Genomic DNA, 26,665 nt, shown 5'->3' on the forward strand with positions numbered 1-26,665 from the left:
ACTGTTGTCACCTTCTCACCAAGCTGCTTGGTGATGGTCTTGTAGCCCATTCCAGCCTTGTGTAGGTCTACAATCTTGTCCCTGACATCCTTGGAGAGCTCTTTGGTCTTGGCCATGGTGGAGAATTTGGAATCTGATTGATTGATTGCTTCTGTGGACAGGTGTCTTTTATACAGGTAACAAACTGAGATTAGGAGCACTCCCTTTAAGAGTGTGCTCCTAATCTCAGTTCGTTACCTGTATAAAAGACACCTGGGAGCCAGAAATCTTTCTGATTGAGAGGGGGTCAAATACTTATTTCCCTCATTAAAATGCAAATAAATTCATAACATTTTTGACATGCGTTAAATAAACCTACCATTAAAATTATAGACTGATCATTTCTTTGTCAGTGGACAAAAGTACAAAATCAGCAGGGGATCAAATACTTTTTCCCTCACTGTACATGTACAGTATATCATACCGTTTTGTTCTGTCTCCCTTCTCATCTTCCCTCTCTCCTTCCTAGATGAGCTCTGCTCATGTGCTCAATCTTTTCTATCCTTTTTCTTGTCTTTTTCTATTCCTCCAATCCTCCCTCTCCCCTCAGCACACCGACCTACTTTCAGCCGCCCTCTCCTCCCTCCTTCCCTCCTCCCCCTCTTCTTTCCTAGCTTTGAGGCACGGGACCCCTCTTCCACCTCATTGCTATCAAACAATGTCTGCATTCACATGCTGGAGGCTACCAACATGCACACAGTCACACACAGAGACACACACACACACACGTGAGGGCTTCCCCAGAGTGAAGCGCTGAGCCAGATCTCCTTATGCTCTTTCCCAGCCAATTCTAGGAGATAGAGCCTACCTTCCTGTCTATCTACCTTCCTGTCTGTCTACCTACCTTCCTGTCTGTCTACCCAGGCCTGTCTGCCTGTCTACCTGCCTGCCTGTCTACCTACCTGCCTGTCTACCTGCCTGCCTGTCTACCTACCTGCCTGTCTACCTACCTTCAAGTTTGTCTACCCAGGCCTGTCTGCCTGTCTACCTGCCTGCCTGTCTACCTACCTGCCTGTCTACCTACCTTCCTGTCTGTCTACCCAGGCCTGTCTGTCTACCTACCTGCCTGCCTGTCTACCTACCTTCCTGTCTGTCTACCCAGGCCTGCCTGCCTGTCTACCTGCCTGCCTGTCTACCTACCTGCCTGTCTACCTACCTTCCTGTCTGTCTACCCAGGCCTGTCTGCCTGTCTACCTGCCTGCCTGTCTACCTACCTTCCTGTCTGTCTACCCAGGCCTGCCTGCCTGTCTACCTGCCTGCCTGTCTACCTACCTTCCTGTCTGTCTACCCAGGCCTGCCTGCCTGTCTACCTACCTGCCTGTCTACCTACCTTCCTGTCTGTCTACCCAGGCCTGTCTGCCTGTCTACCTGCCTGCCTGTCTACCTACCTTCCTGTCTGTCTACCCAGGCCTGCCTGCCTGTCTACCTGCCTGCCTGTCTACCTACCTTCCTGTCTGTCTGCCCAGGCCTGCCTGCCTGTCTACCTGTCTGCCTGTCTACCTACCTGCCTGTCTACCTACCTTCCTGTCTGTCTACCCATGCCTGTCTGCCTGTCTACCTGCCTGTCTACCTACCTACCTGTCTGTCTACCTACCTTCCTGTCTGTCTACCCAGGCCTGCCTGCCTATCTACCTACCTGTCTGTCTGTCTACCTACCTGCCTGTCTGTCTACCCAGGCCTGCCTGCCTGTCTACTTACCTGTCTGTCTTTCTGTCTGTCTGTCTACCTACCTTCCTGTCTTTCTGCCTGTCTGTCTACCTACCTTCCTGTCTTTCTGCCTGTCTGTCTACCTACCTTCCTGTCTTTCTGTCTGTCTGTCTACCTACCTTCCTGTCTTTCTGTCTGTCTACCTACCTTCCTTCATGTCTTTCGGTCTACCTACCTACCTACCTACCTACCTGCCTGCCTGCCTGCCTGCCTGCCTGCCTGCCTGCCTGCCTGCCTGCCTGCCTGCCTGCCTGCCTGCCTGCCTGTCTGTCTGTCTGTCTGTCTGTCTGTCTGTCTGTACCTTACTGTCTTTCTGTCTGTCTACCTACCTTCCTGTCTGTCTGCCTGTCTGCCTGTCTGTCTGCCTACCTGTCTGCCAGCCTATCTACCTGCCTGTCATTTGTGGCTGTGAAAATAGTATGTTACTCTCTATCTCTCTCGCTCTCCATTGAGTGTTTTTTCACAGGCCCCCTGGGTAGATCTCGTCACTAAATGGGACAGTTAGAGGACATTACAGTGTGTGCATGTGCGTGTGTGAGAGAGAGAGAGAGGTATCTGTCTATTGACTCCATATTCAGACCAATGACTCAATCCATTGATGGGCTTAAGCAGAGTGGAGTTTGAGAGTGGTTGGCATGGTAACGATTATTGGATGGATCAGGCCGTGAATGGCCATGTTGTTCATATCTGCCTTATTAGACAACCGTCTGGCCATAGTGGTAAGGACAGATTTGAGGGATTTAACAGGTCATATCCTCTGTTCTGAACAATGAAAAAGCATAACCCTTCCTCTAATACAGAATGAATAACACATAGGACACAGACAAGTGCATGCAGACAGAGCACACACTGGTCGCCCCCTCTGTAGCCCCAGGAGTCCTGTAGTGAGGGGTTTTGGGGGGTAGGGACTCTAAGAGGAGTGTCTCCCCAGTGTGGCTGGGTCAGAATTAGACTAATCTGTGTATGTGTGTGTTTTAACCCCCCCCAGGATTACTCCTTGTGCTCTTTTGTTCCTGTAATGAACAGAGAGCAGCTTTAGGTCTTATTAAGTGACATAGAGACACTTCCCCCATTGTGACATAGTAAGAATATACACACACACACACTCCTATATTAAAATCACATGTACAGTTGAGTCAAAACATTGTATATGCTGTTTTAGAACTGGCCTAAATGTGAGCATGAAAAAGGAACATGTAGATAGAAAAGTATGTGGACACCCCTTCAAATGAGTGGATTCGGCTATTTCAGCCACACTCATTGCTGACAGGTGTATAAAATCGAGCACACAGCCATGCAATCTCCATAGACAAACATTGGTCCGTACTGAAGAGCTCAGTGACTTTCAACGTGGCACCGTCATAGGATGCCACCTTTCCAACAAGTCAGTTCAAATTTCTGCCCTGCAAGAGCTGCCCCGGTCAACTGAAAGTGCTGTTATTGTGAAGTGGAAATGCCTAGGAGCAACAATGGCTCAGCCGCGAAGTTGTAGGCCACACAAGTTCACAGAACGGGAACTCCAAGTGCTGAAGCGCTTAAAATAATTTGTCCTCGGTTGCAACACTCACTACCGAGTTCCAAACTGCCTCTGGAAGCAACTTCAGCACAAGAACTGTTCGTCAGGAGCTTCATGAAATTGGTTTCCATGGCCGAGCAGCCACACACAAGCCTAAGGTCTAGATGATTCTGTGCTTCCAACTTTGTGGCAACAGTTTGGGGAAGGCCCTTTCCTGTTTCAGCATGACAATTCCCCTGTGCACAAAGCAAGGTCCATAGAGAAATGGTTTGTTGAGATCGGTGTGGAAGAATTTGTCTGGCCTGCACAGAGCCCTGACCTCAACCCCATTTAACACCTTTGGGATGAATTGGAACGCTGACTGCGAGCCAGGCCTAATCGCCCAAACATCAGTGACCAACCTCATTGATGCTCTTGTGGCTGAATGGAAGCAAGTCACCGGAGCAAGGTTCCAACGTCTAATGGAAAGCCTTCCCAGAAGAGTAAGTCGCTCTGGATAAGAGCGTCTGCTAAATGACTAAAATGTTAATGTAAATGTAAGAGTGGAGGCTGTTGTAGCAGCAAAGGGGGGACCAACTCCATATTACAGTTTTTTTGGATTGCTTACACACTAAAATTAAAAGTAGTACACTATTAGCAAAACCTTACACTCAAGCAGCAAAACATCAGCCCATATTTGCACAACTATAAGCACATTGTCAACCTTACACTTGTTGCAAAACTCTACACACAGTGATTTGCAAAACACTAAACACACTTAACATACATTACACACAAAAATCTATCATGAAGTCACGTCCTTGCAATACCAAAGCACTGACTGTCAAATTACCACACCGTCCAACCAATTGGTTCAACACAGTCATCAGGTGTGCAAACACTCGTTTGCTTAATTGTAGACACACCAATCAGGTGTATAAGCACTATAAAAAGCAGCAGGTGAGTTCATCGGTCTTCAAGCACAATGGAAAGAGTCAGAGAAAGAGTAAGACGAGGAGGAGGAGGACGACGACGACGAGGAGGACGAGGAGGAGGACGAGGAGGACGAGGAGGACGAGGAGGACGAGGAGGAGAACGAGGAGGAGGAGGAGGAGGAGGAGGAGAACGAGGAGGACGAGGAGGACGAGGAGAACGAGGAGGAGGAGGAAGGGGAGGAAGAGGAAGAGGAAGAGGAAGACAAGAAGGTGCTCAAAGAGGACCGAATCTGACAAATGAGATCCGCGCAACACTGGTTGACCACATTGTCAACCACGGCCTGACGCTGAGGGAGGCTGGACTGCGAGTACAGCCAAATCTAAGCCAATATACAGTGGCAAGTGTGATGAGAACATTTCGACTGGAAAATAGGTATTGTAAAAATATCATCATATCAAAAACATCTGCACGGTTTCAGTAACTGCTTACAGTACTATATTCTATGCACTATCAGCACTTCTGTTACCTTTTCCTGTGAAATTACTGTACTATTGTATACTGTTTTTTTTTCTACATAGGATTGAGGGTCAGGGACGACAAGGGGGAAGGCCTCCTATGTTCACAGAACAGCAAGAGAGGGAGATAGTAAACATGGTTTTGGCCAACAATGCTATAACACTCAAGCAGCTCCAAGCTAACATTGTCAATAACCACGCCATTTTCAACGATATCCATCAGGTCTCAACATCAACACTGGCACGCATCCTAAAAAAAAAACATATTCAAATGAAACAAATTTATCGAGTGCCTTTCGAGCGCAATTCCGAAAGGGTGAAACGACTGCGGCATGATTATGCAGAGGTATGTATTCACTTTAGCAGTGTGATCTTGCATACTGTCTCATAATCTTTTACTGTACTGTAATATGTATACTAGATCTACACTGAACTACACAATTTTACCTGACACTGTTTTTCAGAGAGTTTTACGAATGGATGGAGAGGAGATCCAGCATGAGTTCATTTACGTAGATGAGGCTGGGTTCAACCTGACGAGAACACGAAGGAGGGGAAGAAACATCATTGGCCACAGGGCTATAGTTAATGTCCCAGGGCAACGTGGGGGTAATATAACACTCTGTGCAGCCATTACACAGAATGGGGTCCTCCACCGCCATGCCCATATGGGCCCTTACAACACAGCACTCATACTTACATTCTTGGACCAATTGCACAACATAACAGCAGCAAATCAAATCGATCATATGCAATACATTGTTGTCTGGGACAATGTGTCTTTCCACCGCTCTGCTCTGGTTCAGAACTGGTTTCAGCAACATCCACATTTCACCGTCCTATATCTTCCACCATACTCTCCATTCCTCAACCCTATAGAAGAGTTTTTCTCGGCATGGCGGTGGAAGGTATATGATCTCCGTCTCCAGGCTGAGGTACCCCTCATCCAAGCCATGGAGGAGGCCTGTGACCAGATGGAGGTAGCAGCAATGCAAGGATGGATTCGTCATTCAAGACGTTTCTTTCCAAGGTGTCTTGCTAATGACAACATTGCCTGCGATGGTGATGAAATTCTCTGGCCAGATCCAGCTAGGCGAAGAGACAATGTCTAGTTATTTTTTTAATTTTTTTTTGAACTTACAATACCTAAAGTGACGTTTGGTTACAGTATTATGAATCTCCATGTCAACATTTTGGGCGTGTTGAGAAATAAATGAGTTTCTTCAGTCTGCAACATTGGTCTTGTGTAGTGTTTGGTGAATTTACATTATATTTGTACTTTGTTGAGAGTAGCCTACTCTAATCATAGGGAAGTAGAAGTGCTAAAAGTGTTTTAGGTTTATCACAGCAGAGTGTAACTCGTGCAAACAGAGTATAGTAATGTGAAACGTGTGTGTTTCATATGGTAACAAAGTGTGGTTTTTAAAAAGAAGTGTATAGTTTTTACAAGAGTGTTTAATTTTGCAAAGGATCTGTAGTGTTTTGCTAATTGTGTGTAGTGTTTTGAAAACACGGGCCCTGTTTTGAAAATCGTGCTTAAGCAATCAAAAAAAACTAATGCCCATGATTTTGGAATGAGATGTTCGAAGAGCAGGTGTCCACATTTGGCCATGTAGTGTATATGGAGTGTGTGTGTAGGTGTGTGTGGACATGTGGACGTGCATGCATGGCTGTCTAGGGTGTAGAACATAGCAGAATGTTGGAGCGCTCTGAGAGACGGTAGGGGAACCATGTCGTGTAAAAGACCTGTTAATGTTTAATGCAAGTTAAAGTGCAACGGGATGAAATGTCTTACGGAAGCACAGTTCACTATGTAGAGGGAGAGAGAAGTGTGGGGGGGGGAAGAGCGATGTCTTGTCTATGCAATCCAACCCTTCAGCAGACACTCTTGACGTAGTGTTCGTGGGTGTATGTACAGTAACAGTGTCCTCAAGAGCTCCTTTAGAACAAGGACCTTCTTGTCTCAGGCTACAGCGCTTCAGCTGGTCTTTACAGAAAGCTGACGCGAGGATAGAGTAGCAACAATGTATTGGTGAAAACAGAGACAATCACGTACCCAGGCTAGGAATAAAAGGCCTGGTAAAGTACATTGGTACAGTGTCTTCATGGAGGTTTGTAGAGAGCTGGTGTAACTAGTTCACTGCCCATGCAGGGTACATTCATAAAGAATTTAGGAGCAAGTGCTTTACCCCCCGCCCCCAGTTACTTTCAACAGACAAACCTCACAATGTATGTCCACACACACGTAATACCATCTGTACACTGTGTGCTTTTCAGTGTGTGTGAGGGATCAGAGAGAAATGGTTTAGGTCAAATTGTATAAGCCCATTCCAGACAGTCTAATCCTCACCCTTTTACACTGCTGGGGGACAGCAATGTCCTGACCTCTCGGCATGGGCTGTAGTGGGATTACATTATACACTGTAGTGAGGCTACACTGGTCCCGCTGGCCCAAGGGGAATGAAGGAGGGCCTAGTTCTAGTGGCCAGCTCAGACACACCATGATTACGAACAGCTAAAAGCAACGGGTGACTGTTCTATTGCTTGCTGTCGTGACAGTGTGTTATAGCGACCACCTGCTGGATGCCAGCTATGGCTGTTCTCACCAATGTAACATGAAGAATTGTCTGAAAGATTGCGATAATCTGGTCAGAGGCTCTACTGCACGTGTCCAACTCATTCCATGGAGGGCCGAGTGTCTGCAGGTTTTCGCTCCTCCCTTGTACTACAAGAATTAAGGTCACTAATTAGTAAGAAACTCCCTTCACAGAGTTGTCTAGGTCTTATTTGAAAGGAAAAACCAGCAGACACTAAGCCCTCCATGGAATGAGTCGACACCCCTACTCTACGGTCTCCTCTGATGGACTGACAAGCTCTTCCCGTCTCTCACACACAGCCTCCTTGCTCTCCTGCTGACCCCGTGTGACCCCTCCAATGTTCTATGACCCCTCCAATGTTCTATGACCCCAGAGTAACTATAGCAATGACCTTGAAAATGGGGTCATGACCTTATCCAGTCAGACAAAGGTAACCAATTGGATTATCTGATCAATCCAAGGGAGCCAATAGGATTATCTCATCAATGCCATGTCCACGGATGAACATTGGATTTGGACATGAGGAAGTGAAATCGGCTTTCAGCATCCATCATTCATTACAGTGGAATCATGCCATCTCGGAAGATGGAACAGTTTGAAGGCCAAATTATCTGATTTCAGTGCAATTCCACGTTAAAACAGGATTATCCAAATATGTTCTGGTTTTGACGGAAGATTGAGACATTTCAGAACTAAAATCTGTACCTGGCCATTGCCCTGTTTGGAGGATCTCAATATTGAGAACATTAAATATGGGATGTTCATAACGAAATCGGCTAGATGTTGGATTAAGGGGAACATCTGATGGTTTGAACATCAAGAGATCAGAGCAGATAGTCTGATGATGTCTGAAACTGGAACTGTCCTGTTTTCACAAATACAGTTGTATTGAGTTGAATAACATAGGCAGACAGAACACGCATATCTTCATGATTCATAGTCATTTATTCTCTTTAGTGCTTTTCAACATTCATAAAAACAAGACTTTAAGTGCAGTAAATGCCGCTTTCCACAAAGATTTACAATACAGACATACAGTACCCCTTCATCTGCCTACATAGGAATAGGCTAAACACAACACACACACGCTTTCACACCTACACACATTCACACCAACACACACAAACGCACGCACGCAGGCACACACACACACACTCACACACTCACTCATCCTTTAGTGACCCCATCTCTCACCCTCTTTCCATCCCTCCTCCCTCCATTCCAGTCCAATCACCCCTCCTCCTCCAGTATCCCACAATGCCTCAGCAGGTCATGCGGGCCACTCCAAACTCCAGGCTGACCACAGCTGGCTCGGCCTTGGCCCCGTATGTCCCCTGCAGGTCGCCGTAGCTCTCCTTGCGCTCTGTACCGCTGCTGCCCTCTACTGTCCGCTCTGTGTCACTGCAGCACTCGGTCACCTCCTCTCCCACCTCCTCCTGCTGCTGTCGCTGCACCTCCTTCCGGCTGAGGGGGGCTCCCAGGATGAGGGAGTGGGGGCGTGTGGGGAGGGTGCGTTGGTCTCTAGGGGGGGCCTGGGGGTCCGGGGTGGGGGGGCTGATGCCATGCTTCTGTAGCCTCTGGAGGAACACAGAGAAGGACACATATGGTTAGATTTAGTAACGAGAGAAAGAGGGAGAGAGAACCCCACCCATAAACACACATTGCGTACCACCACTACCTCCACACAATCACCTGTTGATTTAGGAATCCTGTTGTGCTGACTGATGTCATGTGTTGTTTCAATACAATCCACCACATTACAACCGTACCGCTAACCCCTCCTCTCCAGCCATACAGACAGCCCCCTGAGCCACCATACCTCCTGAAACGTTGCCACAGTTAATCATTTTATTAAATTCAAACCTAAGGCCCGGTTCGTCCTAGTTAGCCATATGGCCAACTTGGCCTGGCCAAACAAACAGTTCAGCAAAACACATTTTACCTTTTCACTACTTGAATAGCTCAGCCCCATCACAAAAGACAGTAACAGCATTATCCTGGCACACACAGAAAAAACATGATGAACAGTCTCAGTCACTGCACAAAACGGATACCCCTCCCCAACTCCGGGTCAACCCTATAGCTATTGGTGGCAAGGGCTCCATGTAATACCCTCCACTGGAGGTCCTCTGACCTTTTTGGCACTGGGAGTTTATAGAGCACCCTCAAACCTATACCCTACCATGCTCTCGGACCCCACAACTCCCTGCCACTGATGCCCCTTCACTCCGAGTAAGCTCCTGATGGGCCCAACCTTGGCACTGAGGGTGTACAGTACCTTACCCCCCACCTCCGCAAACTCCCACAGGCTCAGAGTGCTAAATGTCAGTACATTCTCTGGACCCTCCTGCCAGTCCCCAGTCTCTGCTGTCACTTGCAGTGGTGGAAACAGTGGTGGCCCCTCCTCCAGAGGCTGCTCCAGCCCCCTCCTCACTGGCTCAGGCAGAGCCTCCTGGACCTCCCCATGACTCTCTCCAGCAACTTAAGAGACGTTAGTCCAGCCTGTTGTGCCAACTCTAGAGGGGTTTTAACCTCCAGCCCTCCTCAACAGAGCACATGCTGGTTCCCTCCAGCCCTCCTCAACAGAGCACATGCTGCTTCCCTCCAGCCCTCCTCAACAGAACACATGCTGGTTCCCTCCAGCCCTCCTCAACAGAACACATGCTGGTTCCCTCCAGCCCTCCTCAACAGAGCACATGCTGCTTCCCTCCAGCCCTCCTCAACAGAACACATGCTGGTTCCCTCCAGCCCTCCTCAACAGAACACATGCTGCTTCCCTCCAGCCCTCCTCAACAGAACACATGCTGGTTCCCTCCAGCCCTCCTCAACAGAACACATGCTGGTTCCCTCCAGCCCTCCTCAACAGAGCACATGCTGGTACCCTCCAGCCCTCCTCAACAGAGCACATGCTGGTTCCCTCCAGCCCTCCTCAACAGAGCACATGCTGGTTCCCTCCAGCTAACATCAGTGTGCTATAGTAGCCTCTGTGCTGCTTTGAGTCAGCCTGCTCTCCAAATCTTGCGTCCATGAGCTTGCGCTGGGGGGGGGGGGGGGTTGAGAACATCTCCCTCATCGCCCATCAGACAACGTAAACAATGGATTTTCTTGGTTTCCCCACTCTGTTTTTCCAACCCAAAGAAGAAAGAGCTGTGAGCATCCATCTCTCTCAACATGGAAAATCAGGCTCTTACCAGTGCTCCTTTCGCTTTGATCAGATAAGGAGCCCCATGTCCCAGTGTAGTTGAGATAGATTATCTTGCAGCCCCCACCCTACCCTGCCGCACCAACCTCCCCAAGTACTCTCCTGGACTCTGAAGAGGAAAAAGCTGTATACTGCTGACTGAAAACCCCAATCTGGGCTTTTCCTACATCCCACCACTGACTGAGAGACTCAAACTCCCATTTCTGCTGTCCCCACCTCTCCCAAAAGCCTTGGAAGCTTGAGCAAAAAGTGGCATCTTTTAAGAGCTTTACATTTAATTTCCAATAGGACACCTGGCAGGGCCCTGGTGAAACAGAGAACTGAGCCATGGCAATATGGCTCAATAACACTTTAGTCACCCAAGTCATAGACTGTTCTCTCTGCTACTGCACGGCAAGCGGTACCGGAGCGCCAAGTCTAGGACCAAAAGGCTCCTTAACAGCTTCTTCCCCCAAGCCATAAGACTGCTGAGCAATGAATCAAATAGCCATCCGGACTATTTACATTAACTCTATTTCTTGATCTGCATTGTTGGTTAAGGACTTCTAAGTAAGCATTTCACGGTAAGGTCTACACCTGTTGTATTCGGCACGTGACAAATAACATTTGATTTCATTTGATATGGTGGTCTGAAAACCCAACTGGGAGAATGGAGGCCCTCACTAGCCTATTGCTCAGATTCTTGAATGTATAGATCAGCACCTGCGCCCCCTTCCACCAGACCCCCAATCCACTTCAATCTTCACATCACTGCGTGTCTCTTGTAAAAAAAATGTTTTGTTTTGTTTTACATGCTCCTCTCCCCCCAGTCTCTGCCGTGTTCATGTTAAGGGAGCCTTACTGTAAAATATCCAGGTGGGGGGGAAATCACCACAATCAGAACCCAGTAGAGAAGCCCATAAAGCCGCCGTGCCAGAAAATACCTATCCATTTACACAGAGTCTGTAGACATGCCCTTACACACCGATGTGACCCACTTTCTTAGCCTATACTGCTTCCTGGGTGAGGACACTAAACCCCTCATTCTTCATCACGTGTTGTACTGACCTTACAAACCTTTCAGAAGCAGGAAAATAACACTCCAGCGGAACCTTCTTTTCCCCTTTAGTCTCCCTCAGGAAGCTAGACCGTATGTATAGGGCCCTCCGCCTGACAGCTCTGGATCCATTAAGCAGTCTGAAAACAAGGCCTCCTCGTCCTCTTTTCCCTCTGACTCACCCCCCTCTTCCTCCTCCATTGGCACGGTAACGTCCTCCCCCGTCTGCCCACCCTGCACCTCCCGTCCTCCCCAATGACAGTTGAGCCCACCATGCCCAGCCCCCCTCTTTTCTTCTTCTGTGTGGCAGCTTCCTCAGCCCCACCAGCATGCTTGCCGTTCCCCACAGACCCACTACTCACCTCCTCCACCATCAGAGTCTCCGTTGCTATAGCAACCTGCCTCTGCTCATTTTGCCCATCTATACCTCCCTCCCTCCCCGCTTCTTCTCCGCTTGGCTGAGACCACCATGCTGCCCAACCCCCAAACCAACTTCACCTACTCCCCCCCCCCAATAAATAAACAATGCGTTAACCCTGCACCATGGAAAAAGATAATAAATAAAAAGAAAATAAGCAAGAAACAAAATTAGAGGACAGAAAAAGGATAGTAGCCCTCAACACAACCCATCAACCCAGTCCCCAGCAAGAGAGAAGTACTCACAGCCTCCAGTTCTTTTATTATGTCTTCCAGTTGGCAGTTGCTCTCCTTCAAGGTGAGAACATTCTTCAGGACAGACTGACGGGGGTGCATGGACCGATCAAACTGGTGGTACATATTCCTCCAAAACCTGACACACACAGAGAATTAGGGAAAAGAAGGAATAACAGGGTAGGGTTGATGAGAGATAGAGGGACGGAGAGGATGAGGAGAGAGAGAGAGATCAAAATAAAATTGTATTTGTCACGTTTCGTAAACAACAGGTGTAAACTAACAGTGAAATGCTTAATTACGGAACCTTCCAAACAATGCAGAGAATTTATTTATTTTTAACGTTTATTTTTTGTAAATATAGAAAAATAATAACACAATAAAGAAATACACAATGAGTAACGATAACTTGGCTATATACACGGGGTACCAGTACCGAGTCGATGTGCAGTGGTATGAGGTAATTGAGGTAGATATGTACATATAGGTAGAGATAAAGGGACTAGGCAACAGGATAGATAATAAAACAGTAACAGCAGCGTATGTGATGAGTCAAAAGAAAATAGTGCAAAAAGGGTTGATACAGATATTCCAGATAGCTATTGGTTAACTATTTAGCGGTCTTATGGCTTGGGGGAAGAAGCTGTTCAGGGTCCTGTTAGTTCCAGACTTGGTGCATTGGTACCTCTTGCCGTGCGGTAGCAGAGAGAACAGTCCATGACTTGGGTGGCTGAAGTCTTTGACAATTTTTAGGGTCTTCCTCTGACACCGCCTGGTATAGAGGTCCTGGATGGCAGGAAGCTTGGCCCCAGTGATGTACTGGGCCGTACGCACTACCCTCTGTAGTTCCTTGCGGTCGGAGGCCGAGCAGTTGCCATACCAAGCGGTGATACAGCCAGTCAGGATGCTCTTGATGGTGCAGCTGTAGAACCTTTTGAGGATCTGAAGGCCCATGCCAAATCTTTTCAGCCTCCTGAGGGGGAAGAGGCGTTGTCGTGCCCTCTTCAAGACTGTGTTGATGTGTGGACCATGATAGTTCCTTTGTGATGTGGACACCAAGGAACTTGAAGCTCTAGACCTGCTCCACAACAGCCCTGTCGATGTGGATGGGGGAGTGCTCGGCCCTCCATTTCCTGTAGTCCACGATCAGCTCCTTTGTCTTACTCACGTTGAGGGAGAGGTTGTTGTCCTGGCACCACACTGCCAGGTCTCTGACCTCCTCCCTATAGGCTGTCTCATCGTCGTCGGTGATCAGGCCTACCACCGTCTGCAGACTTAATGATGGTGTTGGAGTCGTGCGCGGCCACGCAGTCATGGGTGAACAGGAGGGGACTAAGCACGTATCCCCGAGGGGCCCCTGTGTTGAGGGTCAGCGTGGCGGATGTGTTGTTGCAGAGGGAGGTGTTTAATACCAGGGTCCTTAGCTTAGTGATGAGCTTGGAGGTCACTATGGTGTTGAACGCAGAGCTGTAGTCAATGAAAAGCACTCTCACCTAAGTGTTCCTTTTGTCCAGGTGGGAAAGGGCAGTGTGGCGTGAAATAGAGATTAGGAAGATGAGGAAAGGATAGAGAAAAGATATGAGTAAATCTTAGAGTAGAGTGGATGAGGGGTGGAGAGGAGAGAGAGAGAGAGAGATGAGGTAAAGGACTAGTTCTTACTTGAAGTGGCAGGGCAGGGTGGAGGGTTCGAGGACGGGGTGTGTCTCTGCATAAGCGGGGCAGTAGGCGGGGTTTAGGTAGTTCTGCTGCTCACTCAACAGAAACGCCCACAGAGAGTGAGTTCTGTCTCTAAGTCTGGCAGGAGAGAGAGAGAAGATCGAGTGAGTGAGAGGGAGAGAGTTGGAAAGCGTGCATGTTTGTGTTTTACTCACTGCAGCTCTTCTCTCAGTCTCTGGTTGTTAGCCAGGAAGTTTCCGTACTGACAGGAGTGAACATGTTCATGGATCTGCAGCAGCAGCCACTCACTGAACTCAAATGCCTAAGGAAGAGTAGGTATCATCACTGTCATCATCCTCACAATCAATCCTCAGTCTTCCACTGTAATGGCTGCTATGTGGTGAGTATAGTGGAAACACGCAGATGAGCGCAGACACACCTGGGGAAACTGCTCGGTGAGCTGCCACACACACTCCAGGAACTGTGTGAAGACGGGGGACACCTCCTTGGGGTCTCCATCCAACTGGTCACACCTGTCTGCAAACTTGTGTCCAAATGAGATCCAGTCTTTCTCTATGAGGACCTGAAACACAGAGAGAGCAGAGTTTCCTTTCCTCTACGTATGTCTACAGGCATAGGGAAGTTGTGTTGTGTCCTACCATGAAGCCTTTTGATGGTGCGGTAGTACACACACACAGCCTTACCATGAAGCCTTTGATGGTGCGGTAGTAGGGGTCCATGAGCAGGGCTCCCAGAGAGCAGACTTGGGCTGTCCGATCCCAGCCGTCTGAACAGTGGACCAGCACACTGGCTCCTTCTACCGTCACTGCCTATGGAGGAGGGGGACTGAAGTTAAATCGCTGCCATTGCTATTATTATAACTTGTAAATAATGTTTTTATTGTCACACACACCGGAAAGGTGCAGTGAAATGTGTTGTTTTACAGGGTCAACCATGGAAGTATGTCACCCCTGAAGCAAATTAGGATTTAAGTGCCTTGCTCAAGGGCACAGACAGATTTTTCGGCTCGGGTAGTCAAACCAGCGACCTTTCAGTTACTGCCCCAATGCTCTAAGTGCTAGGCTACCTGCCGCCCTAACAGTTGTTGGGTGAAGTCTGCTTTAGACATGACTGTCTGTAGGGATGTGACAAATGGGGAAAAAAATCCACCATTTAAAACTGCAAAATATTTTTTACCATTAAAACACTAAGAATTTCATAAAATTCAGCTGCACGGCTGCCAGCAACGGTTTGGGTGTCAAGGTGCGTCCCTTTCAGATGGTTAAGCAAATGGTACTACCATTTCTGTACCTCAATTCCACCTTGCAAAATGTGCATTTCCTTCTCATTTAACTTCTTAAAGTATTGCCATACAGGACTTCACTGCTGTCACTTGCCTTTCTCTGACATTTTTCCAACTGTTACCGACAGTGACGTAGTGGTGGAGAGTCGACTCCAAAATAATTGATTCCTCGACTCCTTGCACGTCGACTCCCGGCGTCGACTCCCATTTATGAATGTCAAGATTAGATTCCGCTTGGAATCAACTCCGCTTGGAACGGAGGAGACTGATTAGTTGCCGTACTTCCGAGAACACAAACACTTTTTCATAGCGAGCTAGCGAGGGACGGAGAGAGAGGGGAGGGGCACAGTATAGGCAGGTCTGCCACCAAGCAGACAGTCAGAACCATGCACTAGACCCATCTATCAGTATAGGCAGGTCTGCCACCAAGCAGACAGTCAGAACTGTGCACTAGACCCATCTATTAGTATAGGCAGGTCTGCCACCAAGCAGACAGTCAGAACTGTGCACTAGACCCATCTATCAGTATAGGCAGGTCTGCCACCAGGCAGACAGTCAGAACCGTACACTAGGCCTACAGTGGGGAAAAAAAGTATTTAGTCAGCCACCAATTGTGCAAGTTCTCCCACATTAAAAAGATGAGAGAGGCCTGTAATTTTCATCATAGGTACACGTCAACTATGACAGACAAAATGAGGAAAAGAAATCCAGAAAATCACATTGTAGGATTTTTAATGAATTTATTTGCAAATTATGGTGGAAAATAAGTATTTGGTCAATAACAAAAGTTTCTCAATACTTTGTTATATACCCTTTGTTGGCAATGACACAGGTCAAACGTTTTCTGTAAGTCTTCACAAGGTTTTCACGCACCGTTGCTGGTATTTTGGCCCATTCCTCCATGCATATATCCTCTAGAGCAGTGATGTTTTGGGGCTGTCGCTGGGCAACACAGACTTTCAACTCCCTCCAAAGATGTTCTATGGGGTTGAGATCTGGAGACTGGCTAGGCCACTCCAGGACCTTGAAATGCTTCTTACGAAGCCACTCCTTCGTTGCCCGGGCTGTGTGTTTGGGATCATTGTTATGCTGAAAGACCCAGCCACGTTTCATCTTCAATGCCCTTGCTGATGGAAGGAGGTTTTCACTCAAAATCTCACGATACATGGCCCCATTCATTCTTTCCTTTACACGGATCAGTCGTCCTGGTCCCTTTGCAGAAAAACAGCCCCAAAGCATGATGTTTCCACCCCCATGCTTCACAGTAGGTATGGTGTTCTTTGGATGCAACTCACAATTCTTTGTCCTCCAAACACGACGAGTTGAGTTTTTACCAAAAAGTTATATTTTGGTTTCATCTGACCATATGACATTCTCCCAATCCTCTTCTGGATCATCCAAATGCACTCTAGCAAACTTCAGACGGGCCTGGACATGTACTGGCTTAAGCAGGGGGACACGTCTGGCACTGCAGGATTTGAGTCCCTGACGGCGTAGTGTGTTACTGATGGTAGGCTTTGTTACTTTGGTCCCAGCTCTCTGCAGGTCATTCACTAGGTCCCCCCATGTGGTTCTGGGATTTTTGCTCACCGTTCTTGTGATCATTTTGACCCCACGGGGTGAGATCTTGCGTGGAGCCCCAGATCGAGGGAGATTATCAGTGGTCTTGTATGTCTTCCATTTCCTAATAATTGCTCCCACAGTTGATTTCTTCAAACCAAGCTGCTTACCTATTGCAGATTCAGTCTTCCCAGCCTGGTGCAGGTCTACAATTTTGTTTCTGGTGTCCTTTGACAGCTCTTTGGTCTTGGCCATAGTGGAGTTTATAGTGTGACTGTTTGAGGTTGTGGACAGGTGTCTTTTATACTGATAACAAGTTCAAACAGGTGCCATTAATACAGGTAACGAGTGGAGGACAGAGGAGCCTCTTAAAGAAGAAGTTACAGGTCTGTGAGAGCCAGAAATCTTGCTTGTTTGTAGGTGACCAAATACTTATTTTCCACCATAATTTGCAAATAAATTCATTAAAAATCCTACAATGTCATTTTCTGGAAAGAATATTCTCAATTTGTCTGTCATAGTTGACGTGTACCTATGATGAAAATTACAGGCCTCTCTCATCTTTTTAAGTGGGAGAACTTGCACAATAGGTGGCTGACTAAATACTTTTTTTCCCCACTGTATCTATCGACAATCAAAAGCTGTATCTCGCAATGGAATGCTGTATCTCACAATTTCTTTCCTTGCAATGTCTCGCAACTTCAGTAAAGCAGGGCCTATTATCAATGAATAGGCTAGGATATTCTACACGCAACAGACCGAAGACACACTCGGTGTTATGATCATTAGGTCAAATGAAGCGAAGCGTTTTGCAACTAAAACGAGAGATTCTATGGACAAATGCAGGTAGGTCTCTCCCCGTTTTGTCCGTTTAAGAAACATTTTGCAACAGAATCCGCGGAATGAATACGCCCCAGGCGAGCCAGCGTGAGGGAGAGAGGAGGGGGTAGGCTCAAGTTCGCCTCTTCCTCTCTGGTTTTATTTAAATGACACAACTTTCCCCAGACCTTTATAGCCTATCGTCTAGTTAGGCTATAACATGGAAAATAATGTTGTGATAACTGCACTGCTACATTGTTTTTCGGTTTGGGATTTTTCTTGAAACGTTAAGGATCCCAATTTTGTTTTAACGTTTAAAACGTTCATACCCCTAACTGTCTGCAATCACATTGTGACTATACTGAAGTAGAAAGCAGAAAGGGATTGGAGAAGGGACATGGCCTTACCTTGGTGAGGAAGATGGCTGCATCTACCACAGCTTTGACGTGCCGTAGCCAACCACAGCTCTCCAAGCCCAGCAGGTAGTCATTCACTGACAGAAAACGACTTCCCACCACTGAGAGAGATGGAGGGAGAGAAGTAAATAGTGCATGTGTGATGTACATGTGTGATGTACATGTGTGAGTGAGTGAGTGTGCCCGTCTGACCTTCCAGTAGTTTCTGTAGGCTGGTCCTCATCACGTGGATGTTCTCAATGCCCACAAACTGGAAGCGGATGTTGGAGTAGTTATCTTCATTCTCATAGCCTTTACCTGCTGCTCTGTTAGCCATGGCATTCAACTGGAGAGAGGGAGGGAGATAAACAGATAGAAAAAGAAAGAGAAGGAAGGGACTGAGAATGCCCACATTCTGTGGGAAGAGCTAGCTCACTGTGTTGTGATTGGGTACCTTGGGCCTGGTATCCATGACATAGACAAATCGGCTGTTGTGATTGGCTTTGCTGATGGCCTGCAACATGCTCTCGTCCTCCAAGCATCGTGCACTGAACCCAGAGAGAGGCTGGCTGCACCGACATACTGCTGCCTGCAGGGGACAGGGACGAGCACAGAGCACACGGATTAGGCCACATATACCTAACCTGACGATTTACAGAGACTTGTTAGGTTAGGAATATTGCATTGGGGTGAAATGGTAGAGGTAAAGGTACAGGTTAGGTTTAGATTATGACTGTTGTTGGGATCAGTGGTAAAATGTTAGGGCAGGGATCATCAACTAGATTCAGCTGCAGACAGATTTTCTCTTGAGCGGATGGTCGGAACATAATTACAAATAATTTGTAGACTGCAAATTGACTGCAAGAAGCCCAAACAGATATAATATTTGACTAGCGCATAATCATTTCAAACCTTAAGTATGTTTACGATCATTTATCTCTATATTATGTGTGGGAATACCTGGGAACATATTACTTAAATTAAAATCACTTGGAGATGATTTCCTGGTGTTTTTATCGTCTTTTATGTCCAACAATTAAAATTCAAAATAAAAAAAGGATCGGTTTTGGTTAGGATGAAGCTGGGTAAGGTATGTGTTAATCGTTAAGATGAAGATAGGTAAGGGTGGGGTAAGGTGTTACCTTCTTCTCCTGGTAGAAGTATGTGAGGACAGGAAAGCGTCCTTTGCTCCTGAACTTGGAGCTGCCAACGATGATGGGCTTACTGGCTGTAATGGGCACATACAGGTCCCTGGGATACGTCTCACATATCTACAACAGGAAACATTGCATCATGGTAATTGTTGCCAAATACTGAACCAATCTTATTCCATTACATCCTGAATCCTATTGGAATGCTCTGCCCACCTTGTAGTCCCTGTTGACGTCAGTGAGCTGCCATCGGTCGCAGGGTACGCCCATCCTCTCAAACTCCGCCCCCAGATCGATGAGCTGCCAGCCCTCCTCTCGCTGCTGCTCGTTCTGCTTGGGGTTGTAGGAGAACGCATAGAGCTCCTCATAGGATACTAGGGTGGGAGAGATGGAGAGAGAGACGGAGAAGAGAGAGGGAGAGAATGTCAACATTCTTTTGAAACTTCACTCGACTCAAGCGTCCTGCACACACTCAAAGTAGGGCTCAATCATCTAACCGACGATTATGAATGAAGACTGTCATGAAAATAAAAGAACAGTCATAACTGTTTTGTTTTTGTTTTTTGGGGGGTGGAACGAACGGCTGACTGAAGACGGGACAGCAGAGCATTCTTGCGGTTGAGTCCAATTCCGCAGTAACATAGACTCTTTACAATGTGATGAAACTGTTGCTCTTTGCTGAAACAAGCAAGGTGGTGTAGCAAACAAGTCTTTGGTTGCCTCGGCAACACCCCCTCCCTGCAGCAGCAGCACATGCAGTCAGGAGCGGAGGAGAGGAGAAAATGTGTGTCTTAAAGAAAATACACAAAAATGCTATTCTAACGATTATAACAGTGACCACGGTCATTTGGCTGACCAATAACCATCACCAAAATTCCATGACCGTCCCAGCCCTAACTCAAAGACACACACACAGGTACAGTAGGTACCTGGTCGTAGCAGTCTGAGCAGTGAGCTGTAGACGTCGTGACAGTCTCTCTCTCTCTGGACTACAAAGTGGACCACTCTGAAGTTACGACACTGGATGACCAGAGGACAACCGCTGGTGGTCAACGACAGCTTCTCCACTGACGCTATGTGGTGGTGTAGGATCTGGAGTGGAACACAAAACAGTCATGACATATTTTCTTAATATGACACTACAGGACATACTGTAGGGGAAGCAGGTAGCTTAGCGGTTAGAGATAAGAGCCAGCAACGGGAGGTTGCCAGTTTGAATCCCGGGTCTGACGGGGAAAATATGTTGGGAAGTGAGCTGGCAACCGGAGAGTCGCTGGTATCAAATCCTAGATGCGATTGCCTGCCTTTGTGCCCTTGAGCAAGGCACTTAAACTCCCACAACAACTGTTTCACGGGTGCCCAGTGTAGCAGCCCCCTGCTCCAACTTATGTACAGTTGAAGTCGGAAGTTTACATACAACTTAGACAAATATATTTAAGCTCAGTTTCACAATTCCTGACCTTTAATCCTAGTAAAAATTCCCTGTCTTAGGTCAGTTAGGATCACCACTTTATTTTAAGAATGTGAAATGTCACAGAAATGGCTTCTTCCTTGCTGAGCGGCCTTTCAGGTTTTGTCGATATAGGACTCGTTTTACTGTGGATATAGATACTTTTGTACCTGTTTCCTCCAGCATCTTCACAAGGTCCTTTGCTGTTGTTCTGGGATTTATTTGCACTTTTCACACCAAGGTACGTTAATCTCTAGGAGACAGAACACGTCTCCTTCCTGAGCGGTATGATGGCTGCGTGGTCCCATGGTGTTTATACTTGCGTACTATTGTTTGTACAGATGAACGTTTGGAAATTGCTCCCAAGGATGAACCAGACTTGTGGAGGTCTACCATTTTTTTTCTGGGATCTTGGCTGATTTCTTTTGATTTTCCCAAAATGTCAAGCAAAGAGGCACTGAGTTTGAAGGTAGGCCTTGAAATACATCCACAGGTACACCTCCAATTGAGTCAAATGATGTCAATTAGCCTATCAGAAGCTTCTAAAGCCATGACATCAATTTCTGGAATTTTCCAAGCTGTTTAAAGGCACCGTCAATTTAGTGTATGTAAACTTCTGACCCACTGGAATTGTGATACAGTGAATTATAAGTGAAATAATCTGTCTGTAAACATTTGTTTGAAAAATTACTTGTGTCATGCACAAAGTAGATGTCCTAACCGACTTGTCAAAACTATAGTTTTTAATAAGAAATTTGTGGAGTGGTTAAAAAACGAGTTAATGAATCCAACCTAAGTGTATGTAAACTTTCGACTTCAACTGTATGTGTGTCTTTCGGAGGGGTTGGGATAAAAGCGGAATTCAAATTTCGGTTGGACCTTTGGTACAATTGACAAATAAAGTGATCTTAATCTAGAGGTACAGAAAAAAAAAAATTTCACCATCTATCAAACATTTAACACAGGGAGATAACGTGCACTCACACACACACACGCTCATTGCAATCATCATACCTCATCACATCTTTCTATCTGCCAGGAGTGTGTGAATGAGGTTAACAATTCATTAAAGCATTTTCATGACCATCAAAACATAAAGAAAGAAAGAAAGAAAGAAAGAAAGAAAGAAAGAAAGAAAGAAAGAAAGAAAGAAAGAAAGAAAGAAAGAAAGAAAACACACTTAAAATGCTGATCTCTTAATGACTTGGAGAAGATCTGCAAAGAGGAGTGGGACAAAATCCCTCCTGAGATGCGTGCAAACCTGGTGGCCAACTACAAGAAACGTCTGACCTCTGTGATTGCCAACAAGGGTTTTGCCACCAAGTACTAAGTCATGTTTTGCAGAGGGGTCAAATACTTATTTCCCTCATTAAAATGCAAATCAATTTATAACATTTTTTACATGCGTTTTTCTGGATTTTTTTGTTGTTATTCTGTCTCTCACTGTTCAAATAAACCTACCATTAAAATTATAGACTGATCATTTCTTTGTCAGTGGGCAAACTTACAAAATCAGCAGGGTACTTTTTTCCCCTCACTGTAACTATTAAGTTAACTGTCAAAAAATGTGCTAAATGCTCTGCAGTTGTGCATTTGGTTTGCTAATTTAGTAGCTAGTTAGCGATCTAATTAAGTGGTTAGCTTGGTAACAGAAGAATCCCCTCTGGATCAAGAGCCTTGCTGTCTAATGTTTGTTTTGTGTGTGCAGCAAACTGTGAGTAGCATTTTGGAGTTACTTGTATACCTTTATGAGCGGTATGTCTGTCCTGCAAATGCTTTAGGTCAGAGACTGTATAAAATATTCCCAATGACGTCGTTAACATTTAGTTAGCATTGTCTATGGGATTTTACATGTACTTGTTAGCATTGCTAACCTTCGGAGTAGAATAGCGCACCTTGTGTTCTGTACCGGATTTACCGAATATCCCGGTATTATGCCCTGGAGGCACATTTTGCCTGTCTACACACACTCAGACTCTCTGACTGAGTGCTAGCTACCAAATGTAGACACACTTTTCCCCGTGCTCAGCAGTAGGAGAAGGAAGGAAGTGTGTAGGAAGCCTGGCAGCAGTGTCTTTGTTAAAATCACACTGTAGACTAACTCCATAAACCAGAGATCTGACTCCAACCCTGGCCCTGGAGCTACACAGTTTACAGATTTCTGTTACAGACTCCAGCTCAGCCAGCACTAACTAACACACCTGATTCAGCTTATCAAGTCAAGTAGGCCTAATAAGAGCTTACTCTCTTCCCTCATTCCTACTCATTAAAGAACACTAATGGGGTGTCAGGCATTAGCTGAAGCAAGTCCTACATTCTGAATTTAGAGTGCTGTATAGAGGTACTCCTTACCCAGATCTCCTGTGCAGTGTTGGTGGCAGCGGCATTGCTCTCCACAAAGATGAGATGTGTGGCGGTCAGGTGCAGCGTCCCGCTGGTGGACTTGTTACTGAAGCGGTCCAACAGACGCACCTGCTCCACCTGCACAGGTACAATTATGATTACGGTGACACCTGTCAAACCTGTCTCCTAGCAACATTATGTAAAGATATTTGGACTACCTCTCTCCCTCTCCCCCCCCTCTCTTTCCCTTGTTCACTCAAACAAGCACAAAAACACACAGATCACATGTAGTGAAAAGGTTTTGCCCTACTACCATGTCCTCACTAACACTGCCACATACTGACTGCCACAGCATGAATGTCAGTAGAACATTGACCGAGTCCGTGGAACCAGAGTTGATCATTTCCTGACTGGATGTTGTTTTGACACATTCCTGGTTCACTGACTCTCACCTTCGTCTTCACACCCTGTAGGTTTTATCACTTTAATGACATTTAGAACACTTGACTGAATAGACTTCATCTGCACTTTTCTAATCTGTGATTAACAAATAGGCTAGCCTATTCTCTCTATTTGAAAGAGTCTCTCTCTGTCTCCCAGCAACCAGTGTGGTGCTAGGCAACTCCACAGGATGGCGATCAGTCAGCTCAGTCAAGGCCTGGCAGCGTACTGAAGAGTGTGTGTGTGTGTAGACTGACACACACACAGAGGAGGAAGGAAGAGGTTGCTGACAGGCCTTAAGTCAAGCTGATGACTGTCCTATTTGCCAACTGCATTGCAGTTCCACAGTCCCTAGGCCTATTTCCCTGATCCGGTTTGGATATTGGCATGATCCAGTTTAGTGCACCCATGGCCACTGCAAATATCAGGAGTTGACTGTCTGTATGTTTAAATTAAGAGTTCAAACAGGGTCCTGGGGGCAGAGCCTAAAATACTGCAGATGTGTAACACCCTTTCTTTCACACGAACAAAACAAAACACACACTACAAGTGTCAGTTCCACAGACACACTCCTTCAGGCGGCACTTCACTGATAACAAAATTACAAAAGGACTTTGAGGTGGCTCTTCAAACCGGCTTTTTAAGCTATACCAGAAATACCCTTTGACTGCAGTGCCACCAACATGAAAGCTTTGAGCCTTCTGAGAAAACAGTGGCTGTGATGACGTCTGTCACTCACTATATCGAATAATTGTATAACTAGCTCATTGTTCTATCTGCGACTATAGCATGAATAAAAAATAATCCACTTTGCTCCTTTGACGTAGTGGTGTCCCCATGATCTGTCACACTAAATGCATTATCAGGAAACATCCAGCTAGTCTCCTAAATCTAATATCGTGTTTGTGCCAAGGAGGACAAGCAGCTAGCGAGAAAAACAGGTCACTTGCACACAGCACATCAGGCTACACCAAGAAGGCAGTCGCCACCTATATTATGTGATAGTGTCTTATCTAGCTAGCTATGTCCACAGTGGCTTCCCCGAGTCTCTCGCTCTATCATGTTCTAAATCACCACCCAAAGCGAGAGCCAACTTGCCCATTCTAAATGGCCATTCATACAGCCGTGCAGCAGAATCCGCTTCTCTTGGAACCAAAACAAGAATGAGCATATTAACAAGTTAGCTAACTAATTGGCCCTGTATTTAACAGGCCTAACGTTAGCTTTTGGGGCACCACTGTCAACGCACCAGACGTTGTTGTAATTGCATAGCAAGTTATTATAGTTAGCTAGTTAACTAGCTAGCTACATTACATGCATTTGAAATGTTTTGCTGGGTGGTAAAAAAAAAAAAAAGAAGAAAAAAAGCAGCGACGTGAATGGCGCTAGCTAGCTTTCTTACCTTTGGCGTTCGGATATGTTCCATTTCGCTGACAGCTGTCAGTGCATGCAACGATTCAACCGGTTGGCAGGTGATGTGGCTCGCACATCGATTATCAAGGTGAAGCAAGCTGACGTTATTTGATCGCTTGTTTTACTTTGGTACCGACATTAGTTGAGCGTTCACGATTGTGTATTTTTTTCAGTAGATGCTCGCTAGCTATCAGTCGTTCACTGTCGTCAGCACAGCCACAAAGTCATAAACCCCGCCCATTTCTAAAAAGTATCTTCTTAATGTGATTTTAAACCTAACCTTAACCACACTACTAACTTGATGACTAACCTTAAATTAAGACCAAAAATCTAATTTTAGTTTTCAAGAATTTCTACGATATAGCCCATTTTGACTTTGTGGCTGTGGTAACTAGTGGAAACTGTAATCCACTACACTACATCGCTTCCCGCTTGGGCGACGTCAATGGGCGTACTACCTACCTCTCCGCCACGTACTTCTTCTTCTGTGGGGTTTATCGGCGGTTGGCATCCAACGTTATGGTGCATTACCGCCACCTACTGTACCGGAGTGTGAGCCAGAGACAGGGAGAAACGAAGTCCTATCTGCCAGCCCCATTGCTCTTAAAAAAGATAACAAAATATTTGAGACTATATCTAATGACGTTCTACTCAATATACTCTTTAAACTAATTTCCTGTATCCCCTTCTCCCTCATACTAGATCTCATCCTCTCTTTCCCTCTGATACTGCCCACACTGTAGCAATACATGCTCCACGGTCTCTGTTTCCTGACAATAATCATACTTTCCTGTTGGATGCTTTCCTATCACATGTAATGTCTTATTCAACTGGCTGTGTCCCACCCTTAATCTTGTAAAAATAGCCTCCTCTCTTCTGTCCCTTCCTGCCATCCTCCCCGACTTTCCTCTGTACTTGAAATAAATGCCTTCCCTTATTATCTCTATTCCACTGCTCCTGCCATCTCTGCACCATCACTGTATATATCAGTATTTTTGCCTCTGCCTTGCTCATTGAAACTTCAACGTCAACATCCCCACTACTAAGTGCTTGTTTAGCCAGTTCATCTACTGCCTCGTTCCCCTCCACCCCCACATGGGCTGGGACCCAAGTAAATCTTATCTGTTTACCCATCTGTTTAATCCTGCCATGGGTTTGTAGCACCTCATAAAGCATGTCTTGTCTGCTACGTGAGCTAAAGGACTGGAGACTCATTAACACTGCACATGAATCTGAGCAAATAACTACTCTGTCTTGTTTGACTTCCTCCACCCACTGCAAGGCCAACAGTATGGCCATCAGCTCCGCTGTATATACAGCCAGATGATCTGTAATACGTTTCCTGACTTCCACCCCACATTCCTGCACTACAAATGCTAACTCAGTACGTCCTGTCCTTGGATCTTTTGAACCATCTGTGTAAATGGCCACAAAATCCTGATACACAGTATCCATACATCTCTTAAAGAAATCAGATGGATTAACACCCTCCCTATCTTTTTGTAGTCTCTCCAACACTTCTAGATCAACTACTGGAGGCGGGAGTAGCCATGGTGGATTTACAGGAATAACTGTCTTCGCTCATGCTCCCAGCATGACTGTAAAATCCCTTTCACAGGATGAGACACCCCGTGTCCTTGTAGGTTGACCCTCTGCCACGTACTACAGCTTTCAGGCATTATGGGACATGTTTCAACCCACAAATCAGTCATTGAATTCAAGTCAGAGTAGAGGATATTCTTGTTAGGCATTACTTCACCACCTATTACTATTTCCACATATTCTGTAATCTTTCCATCCTGACACATGCATGTATTTAAAACCCGTTCTCAAACTGACAAATAATCAAAACACCTTTTTACTTCTTCAACAACATGATAGCAACCGCTAGATGTCCCCATATGACCGTCCAATCTGCCAAGTCCTCCAGTATCCCAGCAGGCCACAATAACCGAA

General features: G+C 46.2%; 2 protein-coding genes across 2 annotated transcripts in view; both read right to left on the reverse strand.

The window, feature by feature from the left end:
• Positions 1-1,903, reverse strand: part of zfhx4 (zinc finger homeobox 4) — a gene marked incomplete at its 5' end in the record, with an annotated part of 16,796 nt that extends 14,893 nt beyond the window's left edge. Inside the window, one exon of the mRNA XM_084152125.1 lies at positions 1,894-1,903. Within this exon, the coding sequence (XP_084008251.1) occupies positions 1,894-1,903 (10 nt within the window). The remainder of the gene's footprint in view (positions 1-1,893) is intronic.
• A 6,312-nt stretch (positions 1,904-8,215) lies between these two features.
• Positions 8,216-25,153, reverse strand: LOC311108991 (phosphatidylinositol-3,5-bisphosphate 3-phosphatase MTMR6-like). The gene is made up of 14 exons (XM_084151769.1): positions 24,699-25,153; positions 22,865-22,993; positions 19,992-20,154; positions 19,279-19,436; positions 19,054-19,182; positions 18,366-18,500; positions 18,125-18,257; positions 17,924-18,033; positions 14,539-14,664; positions 14,274-14,417; positions 14,050-14,156; positions 13,838-13,972; positions 12,191-12,317; positions 8,216-8,866 (listed from the first exon to the last, which is right to left on the reverse strand). The coding sequence occupies exons 1-14, from the start codon at positions 24,720-24,722 to the stop codon at positions 8,552-8,554; spliced, it is 1,935 nt and encodes a 644-aa protein (XP_084007895.1). The 5' UTR covers positions 24,723-25,153; the 3' UTR covers positions 8,216-8,551.
• Positions 25,154-26,665: the final 1,512 nt, after the last annotated feature.

Source organism: Coregonus lavaretus (assembly GCF_964263955.1).
Source record: "Coregonus lavaretus genome assembly, chromosome: 34".
Lineage (NCBI taxonomy): Eukaryota > Metazoa > Chordata > Actinopteri > Salmoniformes > Salmonidae > Coregonus > Coregonus lavaretus.